The 25,944-nt window shown below is 38.4% G+C and overlaps 1 protein-coding gene across 1 annotated transcript in view; it reads right to left on the bottom strand.

Moving 5' to 3' along the window:
• The window catches only part of tspan15 (tetraspanin 15), a 39,657-nt gene extending 21,576 nt beyond the window's left edge, over window positions 1–18,081 (bottom strand). Inside the window, exons 1-3 of the mRNA XM_063470884.1 lie at window positions 17,985–18,081; window positions 4,871–5,056; window positions 3,675–3,749 (exon numbers count right to left, since the gene is read on the bottom strand). Of these exons, the coding sequence (XP_063326954.1) occupies window positions 3,675–3,749; window positions 4,871–5,056; window positions 17,985–18,071 (348 nt within the window). The 5' untranslated portion in view covers window positions 18,072–18,081. The remainder of the gene's footprint in view (window positions 1–3,674; window positions 3,750–4,870; window positions 5,057–17,984) is intronic.
• Window positions 18,082–25,944: the final 7,863 nt, after the last annotated feature.

The raw sequence follows: 25,944 nt of genomic DNA, 5'->3' as shown, positions 1-25,944 counted from the left end.
TCTTTGATTCATCCACGACTTCTGAGAGACAAGCTGGAGCTATCGGGAGTGGACCACCACATGTCCCAGTTAATACTGGACTACCTCACAGAACGCCCACAGTATGTGAGGACACAGGGCTGTGTCTCTGATACGCTGGTCTGCAGTACGGGGGCCCCACAGGGAACTGTGCTGGCACCGTTCCTCTTCACCCTCTACACTGCAGACTTCTCCATCAACTCCCCACGCTGCCACCTACAGAAGTTCTCTGACGACTCTGCCATAGTCGGCCTCATCACAGGTGAGGACGACTCAGAGTACAGACAGTGGACTCTGGACTTTGTAGACTGGTGTCAGCAGAACCACCTGCTGATCAACGCCGGGAAAACCAAGGAGTTGGTGGTGGACTTCCGGAGACGCAGACCCACCACACTGACACTGGTGAACATCCAGGGAGTGGACATTGAGATAGTGGACTCGTATAGGTACCTGGGTGTTCACCTGAATAATAAACTGGACTGGAGCCACAACACTGATGCTCTTTACAGGAAGGGTCAGAGCAGACTCTACCTGCTGAGGCGGCTGAGGTCATTTGGAGTACAGGGAGCGCTTTTAAAGACCTTCTATGACTCTGTGGTGGCATCTGTCATTTTTTACAGTGTTGTATGTTGGAGCAGCAGTTTATCGGCAGCTGAGAGGAAGAGGCTGGATAAACTCATCAGGAAGGCCAGCTCTGTTCTGGGATGCACCCTGGACCCAGTGCAGGTGGTGGGAGACAGAAGGACCTCTGGCCAAAATAACATCTCTGATGGACAGAGTCTCCCACCCCATGCATGTAAATGTTGCTGAACTGCAGAGCTCCTTCAGTGACAGACTGCTGCATCCTAGATGCATGAAGGAGCGTTTCGGCAGGTCCTTCCTCCCTGCAACTGTCAGACTGTACAATCAAAACTGCTTCCAACAAACATAGATGTTTACATCTGCGCTGTAACTGCAATAATTTAATCAACCGATTCGCACTACAGCCTGGGTTTGCCTCTTATCTGTAGTTAATTTTATTGAATTTAATAACTGTACAGTACTCTGTTTATAGTAACCATTGTCCTTGATGTAAATATGTAAGAAAAATTGTGTATGTTTCTGTTCTGTGTCCTGTTTGTTGTATATGTGTCTTTCTGGCTGCTGTTACAACCAAATTTCCCCTTGTGGGACAATTAAAGGATTATTCTATTCTATTCTATTCTATTCTAATAACTGTAAAAAAAAAAAAAAAAAAAAAAAAAAAAAGCTAATCTGACATAAAAATTAAAATAGATTTAAATAAAACACAAGCCTTTATCGTCAAAACGGGTTGAGCCTCAGGGAAATTAAAGTTTTTATTGTCATTTGTTTACCCGTCTGTCTGAAAGATTAGGCAAAAACCACTTGGCAGAATTTATTAAAACTAGGCGCGGCTGTGGACAAAATTATGTGGTGTGGAGTTGTTCTCAGCAGAGGACAGAAGGATTCTTAAGCTCTTCCCTACAAATCCACATCAAGATATTCATGAGAGTGAGCTATTTATAAAGAAAACCCAATGATGTCAGGATGTTATCAGAGAATTGGTGACGTTTGCTTGATTAACGTGAATCTTGTTTTGATCATGGATCATATTAGTCATCATCCTCCGCCAGTTGTGTTCTGTGCAAACCTCATTTCTCAGGGCAGGATTAGAGGCTAAGCACCTAACAAACTGATTCTGTAATTTTAATAAACAATTAATGCCATCCTGTTTTTTTCCCCTCAAAATTAATTATCAAAAGGTTTTCATTTAACAAAACTATATGAGGAATTTTATGCCTAACGAACACGGCGCTGTAACATGCAAATGAGAAGGAGATAAGTCATGTCAATGTTATCTCCCCCTTCATGCCGGTTATGGTGTGTAAATGATCTGTGACTCATGGTGCGTTGTGCTCTCCTCTCAGGTGTAGCTGGTCTGGTGTGATTAACTGAAAAGCAATAAAGAGGGGGCAGGACCCTTGGTGTGCTTTCTCTTCCTCTACACAACGTACAGCCAGTGCAGCGGTAATTTTTGGTTGAACAGTTTTTAACTATTTTGTGTTTTGTGTATGTGTGTGTGGGGTTTTTGTTTTTTTTATGGGTCCAGAGGGTCTATTTTTCCTGCTTTATTTCTGTTATGGTGATTTTGATGACAGTTTAAGTTTATAAAGAGGACTTCAGACCCTACAGACCCTAGATTTACTGGCTTATCTGCCTTCTGTTGTTGGCCCTTCTTTAGTAATTATGATTAAAAAAAACCCTGCAGCTTTAACTTTATAAGATTATTTTAGACCTCTCATCTAGAGAGGCTTGGATTACAATAAAAAAAACTAACAAAAAAACAAACAACAACAACAACATATTTACATCCAGATGTTGCTGTTTTTTGTAATTCTGTTTGAACAACCTCCTTTAGTTTGCGCCACAAAGTGTATTTTAAATATACAGAAAATTATTGTTTACATAACATCAAATTTAATCCATGTGAAGTGGACCAATTTTCATTATTTTAATAAAAGCATAATAAACAGTGTTGTTGGAGTACAGAACCCTGATGCCTCATTTACATCGAGTTAAATCATTAAGAGGTGGAGGTTTGATAATATTTGTTTCACATAAAATACATTTTACAACATGCAGCCATAATTTGTTGTTTTTTTTAATTTAGGAATTTGTTGATGAATCAAATGAGCCTCCCACAGTGTCTCATTTTGGTCCCCTTTATACTTCATTTAAAACTGAGCCTTCCCCATAAAAAAGGATTACAAAAAAAAAAAAAAATCACAATCCTGATGATTAAGCCTCAATTTCTGTTGCTTTTATTAACAAATGCCTTTAAATGGCGCACCATTAAAATCTCTTGGTACGACTCAGCAGCAGGAACAACCTCTGGAAAATCCAACAGCACAGCAAATGAAGGCAATTGAGTTTACCTGTCTAATCAGGATTCATTAAAAGGTGCTCTACACTTCGGGGTCGGGGGCCTCTACATTAGACAAGACCTTGCATTTTGAATCACCCACCCGCAGTGCCTTATTGCAGACAGTTTGACATTCAACACTGCAGCAAATTCCAACAATCACTGACTTTAACTTTCCATTCTTTAAATTTTAACTATTTGGAGTTTCTAAGTCATGTAAAGTTGCTCCTTTCTGGCTTAAAAAGTATTGATAGACATGATGACCTATGCTGGAAGAAGCCAGAGATCGATAAGGCAGAGACAGTAAGCAGGACCAGCAGGAGAACTTAAGAGGGAAATATTAAAAGTGCAAAATACAGAGACATTGTGAAGGATGACATAAATATCACATAGACAACTGATAATTCTACATACTCTTTTAAACATATGAATTCTGATCCTGTGCAAGTTTAATCTATTGTATTGTTTAACTGTTGGTCACAGGAAAACAGTTTTATCTCATGTTAAAGAGAATAAGACTTCAGAAATCAAATTAAACTACATAATGTGGCTTTACTTTTCTTGGCTAGCGTGCATCTCTTCCTCATGGTAAGCAGACTGTCAGTGTCAGACTGCTTTGGTTGTTATCTTGCTCCCTGCTACGTGAAATAAAACACATGCCTTCACTGCCCACCTGCTGAAGTCAGAGCATTTCAAAATGGTGGGGAACTGATTAACACTTTAGGCAACTCACCTGGTTGCGAAACACCAGCCCCAAGATTGCTCCGACCAGCTCCAGGAGCAGACACGCTGCCAGGGTGTACATGAACTGTGGTGCACCAGACAAGAGAAGAGAAATGACATATTACACACTTTACATGTAAATTTCGTTGTTCTAATGAGTTCAAGCATCCAAAAAAAAAGCCACAAAAACAGTACAGAACTTTTTCAAAAGTGTGTATTGTGTCCTTACAGAAAGACCTTTCCTTCCTATCCTAGTTAATCTCTAAAGCAACCAGTGACCAGAAAACTCTTGCCTTGCGCTGTGCTTTCATAAAAGCCTGAATATAGATGTCATCTTCACAAGTTTGTCTTTTTATGCATCTGGCAGTGACTCCAGTTGTTTAGTTGCTTATTAAGTAATTTGTAATACAATGTGTCTTGATTTTTCACCAGTCAGTTCATTGCATTTCTTCCTATAGTTTTAGTACATAACAGAAGCAAACATTTAGTACATTATGTCAAATGACTCTTCCCTTTGTGTAATAAGCCATTACTCACTCCAGCTTAGAGACCGGTGTGAGCATCCTCCAGTCGCTAGGGAAAATATACACTGTCTGACTGGTTGCTGGCGATGAAATCAGTTGCAAATGTGATGCTGCACCACATACCTCCTATTGATTGCTTTGGTCGCTAGCACATTGCTACAGCTAAAGTAAAGGTTGTGCTTTTACCAGTGAAACAAACATGTTTCAAAACGTAACAATCTCTAATTCTGGTTTGTGTCACACTCTTAACAGTTTCAGTACTGCTTAACAAGCAGTTGAAAAGTGTTTGCAGACAAGTTAGCATCTTATAAGCAAACGATCTGCTAGCAAACAAAGCAATTCCAACTAGGTTTTTGGTGCAGCATCATGTAACTCTCGACCAGTTTCAACCAGTAACAACATTTTTTGTTTGTTTTTTGTTCTTAAATCCCAGAAAGTAAGACAGACTGGTTTAGTTTAAATCTGTCATTTTTTACAAACACAAGTAAATACTAGTTTCCAAAGCTAATGCTACCAGGCGGGGGGGGCACATTGTGGAAGAATGGGGAGGTCTGGAGGGTACACCCTGGACTGGTCACCAGCTCCACCACAGAACATTGCGTCTTTACAAAAAAACAATAAAGCAAAGACAATTTACAAATTTTTAAAAATTAATAAATTCTTAGGATACTTCACCACTCACCACGTTCAATAGAGTTACATTATCCCTTAGGGAACCCAAGACTCCAATGAATGAAACAACAAATAGGATGATGCCCAGTAGGATCAGGATTATAGATGGGGCCAGAAACACACCCTCCAGTGTCTTGTACTGCTGTCGCTCTACTTCTGCATAGATGCCAATACCCAGGATACATCCGCCTATTAGCTGGAAACACACAAGAGAAGCAGTTAGGACAGATTAGTCATCAGCTTGAACATGATGGGAAACCAGCAGGTTTCTAGGTTCGCTCAGTTTCTGCAGATTTAAATATAACTAAGAGAATAAAACATTCAGTGGGCCAAAGCTTAATTTCGACAATTACATGTTCGTCAGCTACCACTTAGCAGGGAACATTGAGGTGGAAAAAAACACAGAAAGTGCTTAGACCACCAGGTCTCAAAGACAACAGAGAAAGAGACGCGTACAATACTTAAGTTTAAGGTCATACATATTAGAAGGAAAATACAGCAACATCACTTTGTCAGACAGGTTCTATTTAAGTGATTTCTTGAGTCAGCAGGTCTGGCAGTAATCAGGCCTGGATATAGCTAGTGAAATTGAACTTTGCTTCCCCAAAACATTGTGGTTATCACAGTCGATGCTTGATTTAACAATAAGGCAATTAATATTTCGACACAGGGACAGATAGGTTTGGATAGTTTTTCCCTTAATAAATGAATTTATTATTTAAGATCTTTACTTACAGTTTCATCTGAAAAATGTCAGCGTGAAAAATGCCTTAATGCCTCACCTATGCATGGAAAATGTGTAGATTCAAGAACAGTCAGAATAACTTTTCTTTTTAACTCTAACCCTAATTTTAAAAAATTTGAAACTTTCTGAAATATTTGTCAGAAACTTCTGATCTACTGAGATATTCCCACATAGCCATCTATAGGGTTCACAGAGAAGGGTCAGAAAAATAGAAACTGTCTAGTGAGAAGCAGTTCTTATGGATGATAATGCTTTGTTGATGCTGGGGTCAGAGGAGAATAGCCAATTAGCTTTGAGTTGACAGGAAGGTAACAGGAACTCAAACAACCACTCCTTGCAACCACAAAGATTGGTTACGGCAACAGAAAGCCACAGTGGGTACCACTACAGTCAGCTAATAAGTATTTACACCCACTTGCCAAAAGTGGACAATACAAGATTTGAAAAACAGAAATTATTGTAAACATGAAAGCATGAATCATTGCCATCCATTGAATCAGGATGCTGGTGTAATGGCGTGGCAGACATTTTCTCGGCACACTCTGCGCCCCTTTTAGGACTGGTCGAACGTTTTTGAAACATCACATCCTAGATCGTCATCATGGATGCGCAGCAACTTATGGTTTAGTCATGCTAAAGGTAAAAGCACAGACAGATAAATGTAACTGCTGTGACATCACCTGTTGGTTAGTGTAGCCCTCACACTATATGTGATGACCAGGAGGTGAATCTGACTAAGAAACCAAGAGACACTGGACACTCATATTATAGCAGTTTGTAAACCACATGGTAGCCTCACCCTAAAGCAAATCATAATTATAAAATGCAGTTTAAAGGTACTTTCACACTGAATTCACTTTTTACACCAGTAAGCTGTGCCAATCTCCCAATCTCTCATGTACAGTCTATGGATGAGGGTCCATGTGAGACTGATTTAGATAGAAACCTCAACAACAAGATAGATTGGCATGTTGTGCAATTCTAAAACCAATTGGATAAAGCGTTTTCATAGTTTCTTTATCAAACAACAACAACAAAAGAAATCCTGGCAAACACTGACATAATTATAGGCATACCCTTGTAGAGCTACAAGGGTATGAAATTTCTCCCGAAGAATAAATGATAAATAAATAAAGCAATTATAATCTGTATTTTTGCCAGACTGTAGTGGACTATGGTAACAGATAATTCAGTGTTGCTATTGTAAATAATAGAGTTCCTTAATTAGGTTCTCTGAAGTTTTGTAATAGTCTGACACATGCACGCACACACAGTGTCCTTGTTTGAGTTTCCCTTCACCACATTACTCCAACATAATTCAACAATCAATTCAAAAGAACATTTAAGAACCATCAGTGCTGTGAAGCAAATTGCCTAGATTGTTTATACACAGCCATAAATACACACTTTTCTGTCTTTGTCATTGATTCTCTTTCAGTTCTCTTCAATCTTCAGTTTTAAGTACTCAAGTAACCAATCATCCATACAAAGTCATCAAGTTCAGGATGGAGAAGGCTAGAGTTTTCCCATTAAAGACAAAAGATGGGTAGAAACGAAACAGGGCACTGGCATTATGGACTGATAATTGGAAGCTCAGCAGGAGGTTCCTGTGAAACAGAACAGTATCACATGGACAAAGCAAACTTTCACAAATAGCAAATCACATTTCTCAACAGAAATGGGTGTTTTTTTGTCCCTTTTTGTGCTCAATGCTATAAATTTCAATTCGATTCAAGCGCAACTTGCAAGGCCGATTTAGCTCAAAAACCTCGATTTAGATTGGATTCACATAATTATACCTCAACTTAGGTATATTTTTAAACATATAAAAGACCAACAGTTCCATTATTCTTTCTGTTGTGTTGTGAAAGAAGGACTATTGAACAGCCACATACTGCTGCACGCCAACTGAATAATATATCACAAGGCTCTTATGTAGACAGTAGAATTGTTAATGAGAACCCTAATCAAAAGGTCAATAAAGTCAAATTAACATTGGCAGAAGCTATTTAAGCAATCAGCAAACAAACCTGTCAAAGTCTAGGAGAGGAGCAAAATGAGAGAGCGTAAAGGGTCAGCTCACCCAAATTACTTGGGGGGGGGGGGGAGGGGGGGCATCTAAAATGAAACCGTGAGGAAACTTATCACCACCTCACGTGACGCTGTTTTGAATCCTATCTTTAGAAACGACAGGCTGTTCTACTGTGTCAAAGCAAGCCTGTGTGTGTGTTATACTCTTCTGGCTCACTTAAAAATGTTTATTTGTTTATTACAGACACACTTTGAGCAAACTGCACCATATAACCTCAAATATTTGGCTTATTCTATGCATATCAATCTAGCTAATAAAGTGCTGTGAAGTATTTCCCCACTTCCTGATCATTATCGTTTGTAAAATGGTCACATCTTTCTTAAGGAGTATTAGGGCAACATTAAAAAAATCTATATATATTAGTGATAATTTCATGCCTTGTGTAAATAAGTTGTAACTTTTTCAATAAGTAAGTGAAACAAACTGATCAGCCATCTGATTGTGTCTTGTGATTTAACATACATCCTGTCTATTGCACGACGGTGTGACCATCAATATCCTTGCATCTGTCCACTGCCAGCTATTTCATTGTGTACAAATCAGGCCAACTCCTTCAGGTTTGTGTATTTTCCTTCTGACTATTTGTAGCTTTCTGCACCATCTTTTCGGCATCCTTCTATTTATTACCACACTGTGTTTATGTGCTAAAGAAGAAATAATTTCCTTTATACTAAAACCAATTCTGAAGTACGATTTCACTAACTCATCTGCAGTTATCTTAAAGATGGTATAGCAGCTGCAGCACTTTCAACAAAGTGACAGTGAAAGCAGGGATCTCAATAAGCATCACATCATGCTGTGATCTAAAGAAACTCAACAACAACTGAGAAACAGATTTTGGTAAAATATTCACTGACGAGACAAAAGTTTACATTTTTGAAAGGTTCGAGCCCCGTTACATCTGGCATAAAACTGATGAAGCTTTTTATGAAAACGAACATCATACCAAGAGTTATGCAGGATGGCGGTAGTGTCATGAAACGTCTAAATCCAAGCAAGATACTTTGGCCTGACTTTTAACAGGTTGTTCGTTCCTAAATCTTTCAGTGTGGCTGAATTAAAACAAGTATGCAAAGAAGAGCGGGTCTAAATTCCTGCACATGGAAGTGAAAGACTCATTAGCAGTTGCTACAAATGGTGGCACAACCAGAATTAGATTTAAGAGGCAGTTACTTTTCACATGGGGTCATGTATGTTTGGATAACTTTTTTCCACCTTTTCAAAACTGCATTTTGTATTTATTCACGTCATCTTTGTTTGATGATCTGAAACATTTAAGTGTGAAAAATATGCAAATAAACAAAACAAAACAAGAAAAAAAACCAAATCAGTTATGAGGCAAATGCTTTTTCATAGCACATATACACATACATACGTATGTATGTGTGTATATATATATATATATATATATATATATATATATATATATATATATATATATATATATATATATATATATATATATATATATATATATATATATATATATATATATATATATATATATATATATATATATATATATATATATATATATATATATATATATATATATATATAAACTAAATTTCAGTCTGAGACCAGTGTTTCTCAATAACAGCAGCTAAATGTTAACAACTATGCATTTGCTGAAACTAATTTAAATGACCAGGTGTGTTTCAACGATGACTTCCAGGCTAAATTAAAATTAAAAGAGCCATTTATACAAACTCACTGACTGCCAAATAGCACATGGCACGTCCTAAAATAGGATCAGGCAGCTGAAGTGGAAACTGGCCAAATAGCAACAATCCACTTATACTGATTTCAGTTATTTGGTCTGTTTTTGCATGCTGGAAGGGTTAAAATGAGCACGACTTCTTGCAATATTCACCCACATATCCATTACCAAAAAAACAAGTATTTTCTCTTCTGTACCCTGAAAAAAAATAACTTTTCCCATTTCATTTTCAAAGCAATGACTGTAATGAAATTGTTGTTTTTCTATAATAATTGAAGCTTGTTATCAGGAAGGCTGCTACTGAGAAAACATAGAAGAGCTGGTTTATTTTTCTGCTTGTGAGGTATGCTGTAAACAGGCAAATTTAGGATATTTGTGTTAAGCCACCTGGCGCTATCCCTGGTACTGAATAGATCAGAGGAGGAAATGGAGAAAACATCGCTTTAATTCTGCCTTGTTGGCTTATTGTGGACAGAAATGTCAAAGTAGCAATGTTTCAGAGAGAAAGAGTGAGCGAGAGGGAAATGAATGGCATGAGCAGAAAGGCAGACTAAACGATCCGATAATCACGGCATATTGCTTCTACAAACACCATTGTATGACAAATTACTAATTGCTGTTTGCCACCCCCCGCCCCCAAATCTGATTTCAGCCATCCTGTGAGATGCACAGTGCATCACAGTAAAAGAGAATAAGGGGGAGGGGGGGCATATGCAGATTTCAGAAGGTCCGACACTGTTTATAATCCACCATGATGCCTTTCCCTTACATGTCCCTGCTTGATGTCTGTTATGGTCTCTTACTGGCCGCTGGCCTGCACGCCACGAACTCGCTTCCATTCAGCCAAGAGGAGAGGAGATCACTTAGAGCCTTTTAAACAGCAATTTGAAATTTCTGCCAAGGATAGAATATGTCAACAGTCAAGAGTGATAATCTCCACAAAGTGTCTGTCTTGCTTGAGGATCATTCTGATTCATGCAAACAGATTTCTAACAAACGTACTAGGGAAAATAAAATAAAACAGGTCACACACTGTTTATCATCATGCACTTAGCTGCAGATGGCTCGGCAACAGTTTCAGGGCATTAGGCCAAGATCAAGTGGTAGTTTATAACCTATTACGCTCTGCTAAAACAACTTCGTGGTGCTATTACTGGACACAGCTCACTGCTATAAAGGCATGCAGTGCAGCTTTGAAACCAGGGTACAAGCTGCAGACATAGCACAGACAGAAAAGGAAAAGAAATGTAACTTTAGGATTGTCACTGCTATCGCTTTCTAATTTAAATTAGCTTTTGGGACATTTTAAAGCTAAAGCAGAGTTAAACATCAGAAACCAACATGGAACTAACAAATATCTGTAAACTGTACTGGCTCTCATATTTTCCCTATGAACAGTGATAATCAGAGCACCTGTTAGATCAGAGAGAAAAGGAAATCTTGTCATCTACAATCAGAATGACATCATAGGCCATTTTTAGCCAGTCCAGCAGCTCAGTAAATGTATTTTGTTCCTCAGATGTAAATATCTAACAAATAACATAACAATTTAATAACCTGTCTCAAATTTCTAGCATATTGATTAATTGTGGCCAGACAGCCAGTTCTAAAAACTTTGATGAGCTTTCCTCTAAAAAGGTCATGCTATGGATGAAAAATCTCTTTTCACAAGTTATTGCATTGATTTCCATCTTTCACATTTATTCCTTGTCACTATGGACTTTAATACGCAGTAGGCAATTGTACCGTATATAAAGACCACGTTTCCATGAATTTACACTGATGTACCTTATCACATAATGTTAGAATCTTTGTCTAGTCCTTTGGTTAATGATCATATGCATTAAAAAACCCTCAAATTATAATAAAGGCTAAGAAATATGCATGCAGATCTGTGTGTTTATATTGACCTCAAGCCAATGCTAAACCAATAGCGAAAGGATCTGTGATGCTTTCTGCAGACAATTTTTCTGTCTGCTACATCACTGCAGATGAATTCTGGCTCACTCTTCTTGACAACGTTGCTTCAGCTCACTGAGGATTGTGGGCATCCAGTTATGTATTCAGGTTCAGGTCTGGACTGGGATGGGATGGGCTGCTGCAACATCTTCTGAAGATTTGAAGATTTTTTTTTTTTCTGTGCTTGAGATCATTGTCCTGTTGCACGAGCCAATTTCAGCCAAGCTTAAGCTGTTGGAAAGATGGCCTCACATTTAGATAGAGTATTCTGGCATATAAAGGAGTTAAAATCAAGCTTCAGCCCTCTACCACTAGTGGACGGTTCCCGTTTGTTAATCACCAAATGTGGCTAAACATCTCCACTTTGGCCTAGACTGTCCAAACGACCTCGTCCAGAAATCTTGTAGTTTGTTCAGATGCATTTTTGCAAACCCAAATGTGCTGCCGTGTTATCTTTAGAGAGAAGAGGCTTTGTTCTGGTAACCCATCCAAGCAAGTCATACATGTTCAGTCTTTTTTGTATTGTCATGAACTTTAAAATGTAGCATGCTGAGGTCTGTGACGTAGATATTGTGTTTTTTGCAAATTTCTCTGAACATTGCATCATTGAGGTGAATATACCAGAACAATCTGTGAAGATTGTCAGTATTCACCTCCAAATAAAAGCAATTGTGTTCAGGAGTTTTACAACCACATGGTCAGTTATAGAAATCAAAAGAATGAAAATATGGGAATATATCAGCATTTCATTGCATTGACCATGATCCTAATTTCAGGATATTGGTGTTAGGAAAACCCAAGTCATGACTTACTAATGTGGAAGATAAGTAATGCTCATGACTAATGAGATCATGATTGTATGCAAAATGTATTAACACTGAAAATATTAGACTTTGCTTTTTGCTTTGGATTAAATATTAAATCAGTGTGTCAAGAGTGAAAATGACAAATTTGACCTTCATCATGAGGACAATTTGGGTAAAGACCAAAATTCTCTCCAACACTGTAGGCAGAGTTCATGTGAACAGTGGACAGAGATCTCACCAGGGCATGAGCTAGCATTAGATTTTTTTTGTTAATCTTGTAGTTTGGGCTTTACAGATGAATGTTTTAATAGTCTCAAAGTAAACGCAACAAAAATTCAAAAATATGACATCCCAGCGTTTTACTGTGTGTTAGTGAGCTCAGTCAACCTTCACTGGGTAAGTAAAGGTTAAGAGCAGCAAATAACCTCGTGCAGCAAACTGAGAGAAAGCAGCATACTTGGGAACATGCTGGGAAGGTTATTTTCAGATGATTCAGATGACAGGAACAAACAATTTGTGACAAATTACAGACGGCAATCAAAACCTCTGACAAATCCTCTCTGCACCGCTCTAGTCGTGCCCCTCTGTTCTGTCCTCCTAATCAGGTGTTTACATTATTTCACTTCATGCTAATTTCGGAATAAGAATTTAAATCAAAGCGGCGTTCAAACACTGTTAAACATGACCCGAGGCATTCTCGTCACCCTCGAGCTTTGCTTTAATTTTGCGTTTACTCTTTGTCAACTGTTCTCCATTTGAATACAGAATACACAGCCAGAGGAGATTAATCTGTTGTCCTAATGCGGGTTAAATCATTCCCACAGTAAGCAGGAAATTACTCATCATCTTCTGTACATTGTTCCTCCAAAATATACACCGCATTGTTTGGACATTTACACTCTAAGCAGCACACGCACATCCTGTTCTGCAAAAATGCTGAATGGGGGTGAAAAACAGGTCATTAAGAGCAAAAGAAAAACAAAATGAACAAATGAAGAAGCACAAAGATATCTGAAAGTAACCCACTCGAGTTTCTTTTACAGGTGGTTTAAATTACCAACTGACATTTTAGAAAGTGAAGCTCTGAATTCTAGTAAATCATCACAAGAGTACTCACACTGCAGAGTCCTCTGTTTCTCCAAAACCAACTGGTGCATCATTACTTGTTGTTTTCATTACTCATTATATTATATTATAGTGTGAAATGATTACTGTAGCTTCACGCAGTGAACTGAAAAAAAGGTTTGAGCACCTGTTGCATGAAACATTTTATGAGAATTGCTGTTGGCGTTCAATCTTTGTGTCTAGGTTTCCAGGAGGATGTGCCAGAACTCTTTATTCAGAGGCACCATGTGGCAAAAAATATCTTCTTAATGTGACTGAGTCAACGAGCAGCAGAATCAAAGTAAATATAACATGTTTATCTGTTTCACCTTCCCTATCAAGGCAGCATTCATTCTCCATAATAAACCCATTACTGAGTTTTATGCCTTTGCCTCCCGTTCTACTCCTTTTTGCGCTTCTTCCAATCGCAAATTAACTTCTCAGAAGGTTCTTACAGAAGAGACAAATAAATGAATTTTCTAAGTGCACCAAGTGTTGTGTCAATTAGCCATCTGTCTTCAAAAATATACAGTCTGTCACATCATCTATGAGAGGGAGCAGCTGCATGGTTGGTTATACAGTATTTCCCAGAAAGGAAGACAAAAAAGACAAGCTTGTAAGCCAGCAGTATAAACTGTTGCAGTCATATCTCCCATTTGGAGGTATTTGTTGAAATAAACATCACGTTCAAGAATCAAATTATATCACTTCACGTTACTGCCTTTAAAAAAATAAATAGTCGCAAGTAAGGCTATTGTTTCGGGATTAAATGGTCAATATACTCTAACGTGGCCCAATTTATACTGGTCGGAAAACTCTGTGTGCATGAACTCTGTGTTCCAGTACTGAGCCACTACTTTTGTCTACAGAAAAGAACCTGTGGAAAAAACAGATGTCAAGCTTAAAGTTTTCTGTGTCTGTCTATGTGCCACAGGAACTACATTCTCTGGTGGGGAAACAATTTTTAAATGTGCAACTTGTTAAGTCGTGCTTTGCTAAAAACAATGAATGAAGCAACACAGTGTCACGGGAACGTGCATGTATTAATTTCTATTCATCTGCTAGAGGAACACAGAGGGCACAAAGAATACCTGTTCAAACAATGAAATGAATTTCAGTTTAATCTGCTTATAAGCTAAAGAGATTTCCATGTTTACTTTATTATCCTATGGGGCGGTAACACTTTAAATGCATCCAGTTTAAAGTTTCAGAGCTCTAGAAATAAACAGCAGGACTGAGCTTGCACTCAGTGATAAAATAATTAACTCGAATTAAAATGTTTAACACGCTATGCACAGATTAATGATTTTTCTGCTGCATTAATCTCATCTTATTTGCAAAAGTTTTGCATTCTAATGCTATATTTTTGTTCTTTAGAATCTCTTAATCACTTACTTATCAGACTTATAATCATCAGATAACATCATAGGGATACGTTTGTATGGGAAAAAAAGAGTAACATGACCCACAAAATGTCCCTTTTAATGCAAGACCTGAAGTGGAAAGCCCGGCTTAACAGAGAAAGTTGTTAATTACTGTCGTGATACCCATTATTTCCAACCGGCCTGGCTGTACTGAACTGTTCTCGCTGTAATACCTTTCAGGTGTTTAGAAAACTTGGTCAGCGGATTTATAATGTTGATTTCCAGCACTGTATTTTATTCTACTAAAGCAAAAAGACAGCTTTCTTCTGATTGGCTGACCCTCGTAAGCAAAAGGTTTGAAGAATGGGTCAGTGGGGTTTCTGTACCCGCAGTCAGAGCCGTGTGCCTGAGACGACCATATTAGGGATATCCATTCTCTCTGAAAACCAAGAGTAGAAAAAAGACCCTGTCTGAAACAGAGTTTAGACTTCAGCCTGAGCTTTTTGCTCACAGGGATTACTGAAGCAAACAATGACCTCCATCCACCACTGTCACAATATTTTTATATATGACAAAAATAAAGGAAAACATAGTATATCCACTTTAGTGTTAACATTTATTGAAATTCTGCTTGGCTTAAACTAACACAGAGTGTTAGTTTAAGCCAAGCATTAGTAAGACTGAATTAAACAGATGGCTAAAAGGTCAAAGTTTACTTACAGCTCAACAACCAACATGACATCCTTTGAAAACTGTAGACTAACTGTTTAAATTCATGTGACGCTTTGGTTGTAACTATATCAGAATTGGCATATCTCAATGCGTTATTGATCTAATAATTAGCCATTGTTTGAAAATGGCACTCGCATCCAACTCACAGTTTCAGCGGCTCCAACATTTGTCATCAACTGAACCCAAACCAAGCTTGGAAGTGAAGCTCATCAAAAAAGTATTTTCTGTCAGGAGCGCTTCATGATGGTTTTGGACATGATGTCCTCAGCAGTACCTGCACATGTCGTAAGCTCCATTTAGGTTTTTTTTTTTTAACAATTTGCTGAAGGAGCCAAGATTTTGACGCTTTTTTTTTGAAGGATATTCTTTAACGCTTTTGTCTTTACTTACATTTTTTTTTAAATAACTCAATAAGTGCACATGTTTCCCCCACATATATCTGGTTATTAAAGTAGAAGATAAGGTGGAGAAATGTGAGAACAAAACTATGCTGACATGTCAACTAAACTGGGATCATATATAATGATATACTTCTATTTTAAAAAATTATATGACTAAAATCAGGTGCACAGTCTGCTCTGAGACTTATTATTATTATTATCATCTGTAGCAATCATTCCATCATCAAAATGAGAGCAGCATTGTCAGACTGAAGTTTTTTCTCAAAGGTTTCCTGGTTTTATTTGTTGGTTGCCAAATTCATAATTAAAAATCAAATTTAATTACTTTCACAGCCCCAGATCAAATGACAGCAATGATAAAGGCGGGCTTCCAGCCACTCAAAAAAATCTTTTCTTAATCACAAAGCGTCATTACAACAGGTAGCTCTGCATATTTGATCTGGCAGAGTTTGAAGCTGGAGTTTGTGTTTCCACCCAGAAAGCAACCAGGAGATATTTCACTTGTTAGGCAAATGTGTAAACCACCACACCATTTTATTCAAATATAGATCCAATATGTAGAAGGCTAAATCAAAAATTTCTTTATAGGAAATTGCAAGTTTTAATGTAGACATGACACTAATGAAAAGGGTATGTGTTTTGGTCGTTTTAAACTGAAGCAAACTGGGTACTGTATGCTGTACGACTACTTTTATTAACCTTAAAAATCTTCAGTGTCTATATGAAGTGAGGGTCCTCACAGGGGCATAAAAAATCATTTGGGCCCCTCAGCTTCCTCTGCTTGGGGAGGTCCAGGTGCTTCTGTCTGGGAGATTGTGTGGTTTTCCCAAAAATAGCTAAAAAAAAAAAAAAAAAGATAGTGTTGGACTACTATCTGCAAAGTTTTACTCTGCCGTGTATGTGCATGTGCTAAACTGGCCTAAACTGTTCTAATGCAAGAAGCTACAATACACTCCCGCTCTTATCTCAGATGGCTTTATCACTCAAACACACACACTTGGAAAAGATAATCTGCAGGTCGTTTCCAGGCAGGCAATGTCTGTCGTTCCTGAAAAATCCTAAAGGGAAAACAAGATAACTCCCAGAAAGTCTGCTAGAGGCAGCATTATGCTGAGGAACCTCGATGGGAATGACTGATGATGGCTGGAGAGTTTTGACTCATTTGCAGTGTTTCATCAGTGACCTGCACAGCAGCAGTCTAAATGTAACCAAATAAAAGTAAAAGTCTAAATAACTTTTAGGTGGATTTTTAAAATGCATATAATGTAATACTTTCATCATAACTGATCATTTTCCGTTCATGTCCTCTAATGCGTCCTTCCTCTAAGTCAGTATGAGCCTCTGCAGTAAAAAAAAATGTCCCCATATAATTTTACAATGGATCAGTGACCCCAAACAATCCAAACCATCAGACAAGAAGAACAAGGAGCAGTGCAGCGGACTGCGTGTCAGAGCCCTGATCTCACACTGCCACTCGATTACAACCCCCCCCCCAAAACATAATAAAATAATATAAAAAAATGATCCACACACTGAAAAAAATTCTACGGAAGAAAAACAGAAACTTTACTGATAGCCTGCGTGGAGTTAAGTGGTCATCAGATTGAATGAAAAACTACTGAAGCGACGCTGCTGCAGTGCTGTCACTGTCATTTGATTTACATGTGGCTCATCGGTCCACATGACCCGTACTGTGGTACAGTGACCACGGGAGGACACAAGACTCCTGCGTGAAAAATGACGCCTCGTCCGTTCTTCCTTTTTTCTATGTTTTTTTATTTTTTTATTTTTTTTATTTACCCAGTTCTTATTCGGGTAGGGTAAAGGTACGCAAGGAGGGTGTGGCGGCGGAAGGTTTCTGTGAGCAATATCCTACAGCACCTGTCCGTCCACAGGTGTAGCTTACAAAGCCCGTGGTTTTATTAGAAAAATGAAATAAGACCGGATCACCCTTTTTTCCACCCCACGGATCTGACCGGAGCTCGCATACCCACAAATCAAAAGCATGATAACACACACACACACACACACACACACACACACACACACACACACACACACACACACACACACACACACACGCGCGCACACACACACACACACACACACAAACACACCCAGCCTTCCCTCCCTGCCAGCCGGGATCTCCGAGCAAACAAAGCGCACACTCTAGGTTTTAGGATAATCGTGTCTGTACTCACCCACCAACAGCAGGCGTAGAAGAACAGTATGAATTTGATGATATAATAGGAACAATCATCACAACATTTAGAATCTCCCTCTGCCATCGTATCTGGACGGAGGATAGTTTCTTTCAGCGGCTCTTTGGACTGTTGACAATTCACTTCCGCGTTGTCCTCGTCACAGCACCTGGAAACGCGCGTACAGTCTGATATATGGACGGACAAAGGGGGCTGGTGGATGTGAGCTTGTGCAAGACTTTGAACTTGTAGAAGTTATGTGACATAATTACATTAATAAAATCAAATTCAAATTTTATTAAGATTCAAATCTTTGCCCAATTAAGGACGTGGTCATTTTAAGTGACAGATGGGTACGCTTCCCGTACGTTTCCCGTTGTTTATTGTCAAAAAACAAAACAATAAAAAACTTCTTTGATTTTTCTGGGGCTTGCTGTTCAGTTTGTTTTAAGCCTATTTTTAATACTTTTTTTGTTTTGTTTAAACTGAGTATCTCACTTGTTTTTACTATCACAGTAAATTACAAAGGTATCTTTCAAGCTAAGCTATCCAGCATATAGTTGTTACTATAAGCTGATAACAAGCTCCTATGATTGGTTAAAAAACCAACAAACAAGATTGAAAGAGCCAAAATGCCAAACCGGAGACCAGCAGAACAACTTATGAACAGTGCGGCTATTTCACAACATGCATCTTCTGTACTTTGCCCAGGTATTTCTAACCCATTAACGTACACGCCTATGTAAATATCTAGAAATTTTTGGGCAGCCTATGTCAGCGATAGCTTCACCACACTGTGCAGGTCTACAGATTGACATTATTATCTGTATCTCACCATTTTATGCTGTAGGGTGTTCAGAAGTAAACATGGGGCAAACACTGAGTTCGCATGGGACAAAATGGGACTGAGATGTAATCCTAAATTTTCATAACTTACAAATAAAAATGCAATAAACTGTGCAGGATAAATATACATTTTGCTCTATTACTGAGTAAATACAATAAGGATAAAGGGAAGCTAAAGTTTGTTCTTTTGCTTTCATGCGATAGTCTTTATATACTCCTGTAATCTCTTTTATTTCTCTGTTATTTCAACTTCTCTTCTGTGTGGATGCATCCAAATTAAAACCCAGCACAGTTTGGATGTAGCCACAGGCTGCCATGCCGTTTTTGAACCATAGCTGGCAATTTTAGCAATCTTTATCTACTGTGTCCCTCCACTTCCTGTTCAGAAAGAATAGAAACTCTATTTCTCAGAATATACTGCCACTTCCCTTTTTTTGGGTTGTTTCCATCATATTTGACAAAATTTGCAAAGATTGTGACTTTTTGGTGATTTGTAACCTTCCCTGATGAGTATAGCATTAGACAGGCTAACCTTATTGTCCTGAGTACAATGAAAGCCATACACATAGAGTAAAAGAAAGACTTGAGAGAATTGTCTTGATGCATGCTCAATCATCCAGGTAAGTAAATCCCAAAAGGTTGATTCTGTTCATCTGGATATATGCACTTGGATGGGTGACGAAACATTTCTCCCACTGAAAATGATGAACTGGATCAATGTTTTGGGACTTTAGAGAAGTGCATTTCCTGCAGAGCCAGTCAAAATGTGGGACATTGTTTGAAAATGTGGAACAAGGGAACGAGGAATAAAAATGCTGTGCAGATCCACATAAAGAGAGATGTCTGGACCCGAAACTACTGGGAGAAGGTAGACTCTTTCTTATCTGCCATCATTTTATTTTAAGATTAGCATGGCCACAAAGGTAAGATGAATACATTCACATACTTTGATCTGAGTCTTGTTTGTACTCTAATCTGATGCTGTTGAAATTAAAAAGTCAAGGAAAAACAAGATAAAGTCCACTGTGAACACCATTCATTCCCTCGGTTATTAGAATAAAACAAGTGTGAAATACACCAATGCAATTAAAATGTATTAACTCAGCATTTTATACAAGACTGGATTTTTCGACAAAGTGCACTTCAAGGAGACAGACTGTGTTATACTGAAACTGGTTTATTGGCACAAAGTGACTCAGAAGAGAGAATGAATGCAACAGGTTATGATCTGAATGCGAAGGATTTGTTCATTGAGGCTGTCATGAGATGCTGGTGGGTGGACAGGCAGACAGCAGGACGGACCAGCTCGACTAGAAAAGCAGAGCAAATATGTTGCAAAATGTACCGGGGGAAACACTAAAATACATAAATGCAATCTAGGAGCCTGGTTGCCGCACTGAGAAGATAAGCATTTATCTTCTTACAATGGCTCCCCATTAAATACCGTATTGACTTTAAAATTCTTTTGATCACTTTTAAAATTTTAAACAACTTGGCACCTAGCTACCTAACTGATCTCCTCCACTTGTACAACCCCAAGAGAGCACTAAGATCTTCAAGTCAGTTGCTCTTAGTGCAACCAAGGTCTCGGTTAAAGACCTGAGGTGATCGAGCCTTTGCTATTGCTGCACCTAGACTCTGGAATAATCTCCCAGCTGATATTCGCATGTCTGAGTCTATCCAATCTTTCAAATCGCACCTAAAAACTCACTTGTTTACTTTTGAATCAAACTAGTTTGACTTTCATCTGGTTTGCTCTGCACTATGCAAAAGTGTTTTTTATTCCCTGTTTGCATGTTATGCTCTGTCCCGAATTTTATGTGTCTTGTGGTCGACTGTGAAGCACTTTGATGATGATTATTGGTCTTTTAAAATGTGCTATAGAAATAAACTTTGATTTGAAGAATTCTCCCAGAGAATGCAAGCAGGCCCATATATACTGCTCCTGATGACAATGACAGGAAGCAGGTACAGTGGCTGAAAGACAGGATACCAAAGACCCCACCTAAAGGTGAAGACAGGACCTGCCCATTCCAGCCAGAACCCAGAGACCAGAAACAAGAGGAGCAAACAAGTGCAGGACTATTACATAATTAGACTCAAGCCTCAAGTGGTACAACAGGAAAGTACAGTTTCTTCATCATGTAAATTGACCTAATGACTACCCGAAATATTGCCTCCCACACGGGCATTTGTTTTGTACAGATAACCTGCTCACTAACCCGTCTGTCTGTGAATTATGTGAGATGAGCATGAGCCAACCGTTAGAAATGTGTCATCATAGCAGAAACCTGAACGGCAAACACACTCTTATACTGTTTTCACAAAGATAAACATGTTTGTTTTCTTTACGCTAATGCAGCAGATATATGAAGGTAAATATACTGCCAAGTATTAGAGGCTGTAGAATGAAATATGTGAATGTGCAAAAAAAAAATTTCAACTTGTTTTTTTTTAATTAGTACGAAAATTTATGAATTTGTGACTCAAATTCGGGCGCAACTGAGCAGCTGTTTTAACTGATTTGAGAGGCTGTGATCAGAGTTGTGGAAATAGTAAAAGAAATGAAATAAATATCAATAAAACCAGAATTACAAGTTTGAAGCTCTCAGTTCAAGTGAAAATTTCAAAAAAATACAAGTTCAGATTTTAATGTAAGTATCAATCTCCACATTTATTCATATTTTTTGTAACTGTAAATTTAAATCACAAGCATGTGAAAACTTTTTACAAGTGAAAATTTCAAAAAAAATACAAGTTCAGATTTTAAATTCTCACATTTTATTCGGCAAGCTCTCACATTTTGCAACATATTTACCTTCATACAGAAAGTACATCAAGCATTACTCAAAACAAAAACATCTACAGTACCTTCTCTCCTCGTGGTGACATTTGGCGGAGGGGCCATGCATCCCCATGCTGTGAGGGACTGGATCACTGACTGGATCACTGGAGAATTTTCAGAGGTAGCAGCTTTAGTATGGAGGCTATTGAGCGCCAAAGTTAATTAATTAAATATATCATAAATAATAAATTAAATGTGTCATTAATTAATTAAAATTGGAGATATATAAATAAGGCAGGAGTGACTTCCTGTGTAATTCAGTGATGCATTTTAATGATCTCAGCCGTTCACTAAGCATGCTCCTGTGACTGGCAAACGCGTCATGGAGTGTGTGGGAGGTATTGTCCAGCATTGTCCTTATCTTGGTCAATATCTTGGTCAACTCTCCGACACCACCTTAAGAGATTCCGTCGCCACAACATTACTTTCCTTGCGGATCAGTCTATTGAGTCTGTTGGCACCTGCGACTCAATAAACAGATCCGATACACACAACTTACACATGCATATCCGATCTTCTTTAAATAGCAGCCTATCAAAGAGTTCATAGCACAGACTCTATCCAAAGCAAACATTCAAATCACTGAATATATATCAGAGGATCAGAAGACATCAGATGTGATAAACCAGTCATTAGCTTGTATGTGATAAATCGCCATCCCGTGCCTTTTTAGCTGCTATAGCGCCCTTATTGCAGTTTTCTAAGCACCAAAAGCAGCAACATCTTTATCAGCAGTGACTCGGCCAACAAAACATTTCACATCAGTAGGAGGGAGCTGTGTGATTGGCTGTTTCCCCCCTCTTGGTACTTTTCTTACTTATACATCACCTTTATTACGTTCTTCAGTCAGAAAATGACCTTGGAGTGAAAGCAACAAAGAAACTCAAAGATTTTCAAGTGTCATGAAATTCAACCTTCAGCAAAATAAGAATTTTTGTATCCTCTGGTTGCCTCTGAGTACAGACTGTCTAGTTTTTGTAAAGTATTTATTTGAGATGTGTTCAGGTGCAACTGAAGAGTCACTGCAGGTGTCTGTTTCTGTGTTTGCTAGTTTAGGTGGTGAGAATGAGTTTCTTCTCCTCTTGATTAGGTTTTGACCCTTGATAGCCAGCTCTCGCCCAGATTCACTCAGGCAACCACATTTATTAAGAACTGCTACACCTTCTCAGAAACTTTTAATTTTTTGGGCCTGCATCCTTCAGTGTGCCAGTCACTGGGCAAACAAGCTTGTTTGATCACATGAAAGTACACACAGGCAGTGTACATTGTACACAGTCAGCAAACTCTACCTTTGGTCATTCTGTTCACTAATTACATGCACGGGCATATGCAGTAGATTTCTCCTGCAAGGGAGGAATGTGAGGAACGGGCATGCAACGAGAAGCAGGTAACAAAGTGAGAAACTATCACAGAAGCACAAAGCACAAAAATCTACAACAGTAACAGTGAGACTGAAAAAAAATCGCTGGAGTCACAATCTGCCTGTTTGCACTGTGAGATATGTTGTTGAATTTCTTCAAGGATAAACTCAAAGTCAATGCAATGACAAGACTTTTTTTTTTTTTACAAACAGTATAAAAGAAAGTGTACATGGAGTGTCCTTAGAGGCACCTTCTAGCTGGTGATAAGCAATGTGGATAGAAAGCACACTCTTGGAAATAGGGGCACAATATAAAAGTCAGTTTCTGTAAATACAGAACCTACACTTGCTTTGAATTTTAAGTTGCAGCGTCAGGATACACTCTGAGACATAAAGATAAAGAAATTATGCACAAAAATAAATTTTAATCTTAGACTTTAAATGAGGCACATTTAATACAAAGTAGTCTAATTTTATATCTGATTTGTATCGGTAACATAATGGGGAGGAGGTTGCTGCCTGGTTGAATATTCCTGGTCTCTGTGTCCTCTGTGTGTCTAACAGCCTTACGTGCAAATTTTAGATAAATAAAGCTTTGAATTGCCAGCAAGACTAGGCTGAAACAAAGTCGGTACAAAAGTCAATATTTGGTGTGACCACCTTTATCCTTCAGCACAGTCTAAACTCTCTTAGGCAAGCTTTCTTTTAATTTCTTTAAGTGGTCTTCAGGAGTAGTTCTCCAGGGTTACTGAAGGACATTCAAAACTCTTCTTTGGATGTTGGTTGCCTTTTGTTCTGTTCTCTTTCAAGATGATCCCACGCTGCTTCACTAATGTTGGGATCTGGGCTCTGGGGAACCCAGTCCACCACAGGTGTTCCACCATGTGCTTTTCTATCCAGGTGTGCTTTTACTGTATTGACAATGTGTTTGGGATCATTCTCATGTTGAAACATGAAGCTGTTCCCAAGCCGATAATTTGCAGATGGTATTTTACCATGCATCAACATCTGACAGGACTTTTTTGTGTTCATAATTCCAACAATTTTGACAAGATCCACAACACAAAAAGGCTGCAAACCATGACAGAACTTCTATCGCGTTTTGCAGATGGCTGTAGACACGCACTGTGGTAACACCCCCCGACCCTATTATCAAATATTAAGGACAAACTGCACACCATGCTTAGACATGCCTAGTTTTCAGCTAATAACTCTTTGGGACTCACCTTGTTGATGCAAAAAATACAAAGATACTACTGGTCTGATGGTCATAGTATACAAATGATGGACCAATTTATTGATTCAGTTAGTTGCTTTTTTTATGCTTGAGTCATAGGTCAGTGTTAAGCAATTTAACAGCAAGAACAAAAAATATTCCTCTGAAAGGTACAAAGATTTTAAAAGTTACAACAAAGTCTTGCTCCTTTAAAGCACAATGTAAAAAAAGAAAAAAAAAAGAAGGGCGAATCATTTCTTGGACATTTTCACACTTAATGAGCAAAACGTTTTCAAAAAGATGATGCATCTCAGTTTTCCCTCATTCAGTGATTCAGCTATCATTACATGCTTTCCCACTGACAGATCAAAGTGCATTCATAAAGGTAAAGCTGTCACATACAGAGTTTTTTTTTTTAAAGTAAACAGCATGTTTTAAACACTTCATCTAGATCCAGAACTTTCAGTACATTTTTGTCCTTGTGAAGAAATGTTTGCATGACATCAACACACCAGGAACAGCAGTAATTTTAATGAAAAACCACTGAGTGCACAGCAATTATCATACACTTTAAAGCCAAAGCCAACCAGCAGACCAGATCAGACCCTCTGGTGTTCAGACAACATGTCTGACAACTCTACCACTCCACTGACAAACTGCTGTACTTGAGTTTTTGTGGCTTCATATTTATTCTATGTAAGCACAAAAAGACTGTCTATAATTTCATGTGAAGAGAACCCTTTCCAGACCAACACACGGATTGTTCATAAGAACAACACACAACTCACATGTAAATACTTTTATTCAGGTTTATGTTTTACTGCAGTTTGGCAGTGATACGGTCTCCTGGGGACCTGTTAGTGTTTTGTCATGTTTCAGAGGCACAGCTCTAACTGAAAGTAGACAGCTGCAGCCTTTTTAAATGTGTGACTTTTCAAAAACTGCAAACACAGGGCTGGACTTAACAAGTATCATGACATGACTTTTTAATACCACTTTCAACTCTGCTGCACTTTTCTGTTTGCCTCAGATAACTGCATTAGAATAAAATCGGGCCAGATGTGGCATGCCATCACATAAACAGTGCCATCTACGCCAGGCCTGGCCCATATCTGGATGACATACGTCTTATCATGCTAGAAGTCAACCAGCAGTGCCAGCTTGATACCAGATCTGGGCCAGACCTGCTTGCTATGTGGGACAGTGTGAGCTGAATGCTGGTAAATGCTGGATTTCTGCTGTGCAATTTTTTAATGACTAAGTGGTAAGAACAACATGAAGAACCTCAAACAAAATTCACAGACACAGACCATGTTCCTCAAAATTGAACAACAGTTTGGAAGGCTAGAAAAAGCATGTAGAAGGTGGAGACAGGAGAGTGTCATAACCCTGCTGAGAACTTGTCAGTACCATGACCACACTGCAGTTAAAAAAAGAAGGAAAAACTCTCTACAGTCATGCCAAAATCCACAAATGTAATCTCTTGGTGGGGACATTCTTGCTTAGATGGATTTGTAGTGATTGCAGCTTGGCTGAACACCTCAATAATCGAAGAGCTTCACTGTTGCTTTCAGAGTTTTATTGAAAACTCAATTGAAGAATCATCTTTCTCTAGCTCTCACCTGATTGTGCATTTTTAGCACGCTCAAATTCACAATGAAAAAGGGTGAACGAGCGCAGCAAGCTCTCTTCT

Source organism: Pelmatolapia mariae, linkage group LG1, assembly GCF_036321145.2.
Source record: "Pelmatolapia mariae isolate MD_Pm_ZW linkage group LG1, Pm_UMD_F_2, whole genome shotgun sequence".
In the NCBI taxonomy this organism is placed as follows: Eukaryota; Metazoa; Chordata; class Actinopteri; order Cichliformes; family Cichlidae; genus Pelmatolapia; species Pelmatolapia mariae.
This window is presented reverse-complemented; position numbering and strand designations above follow the sequence as displayed.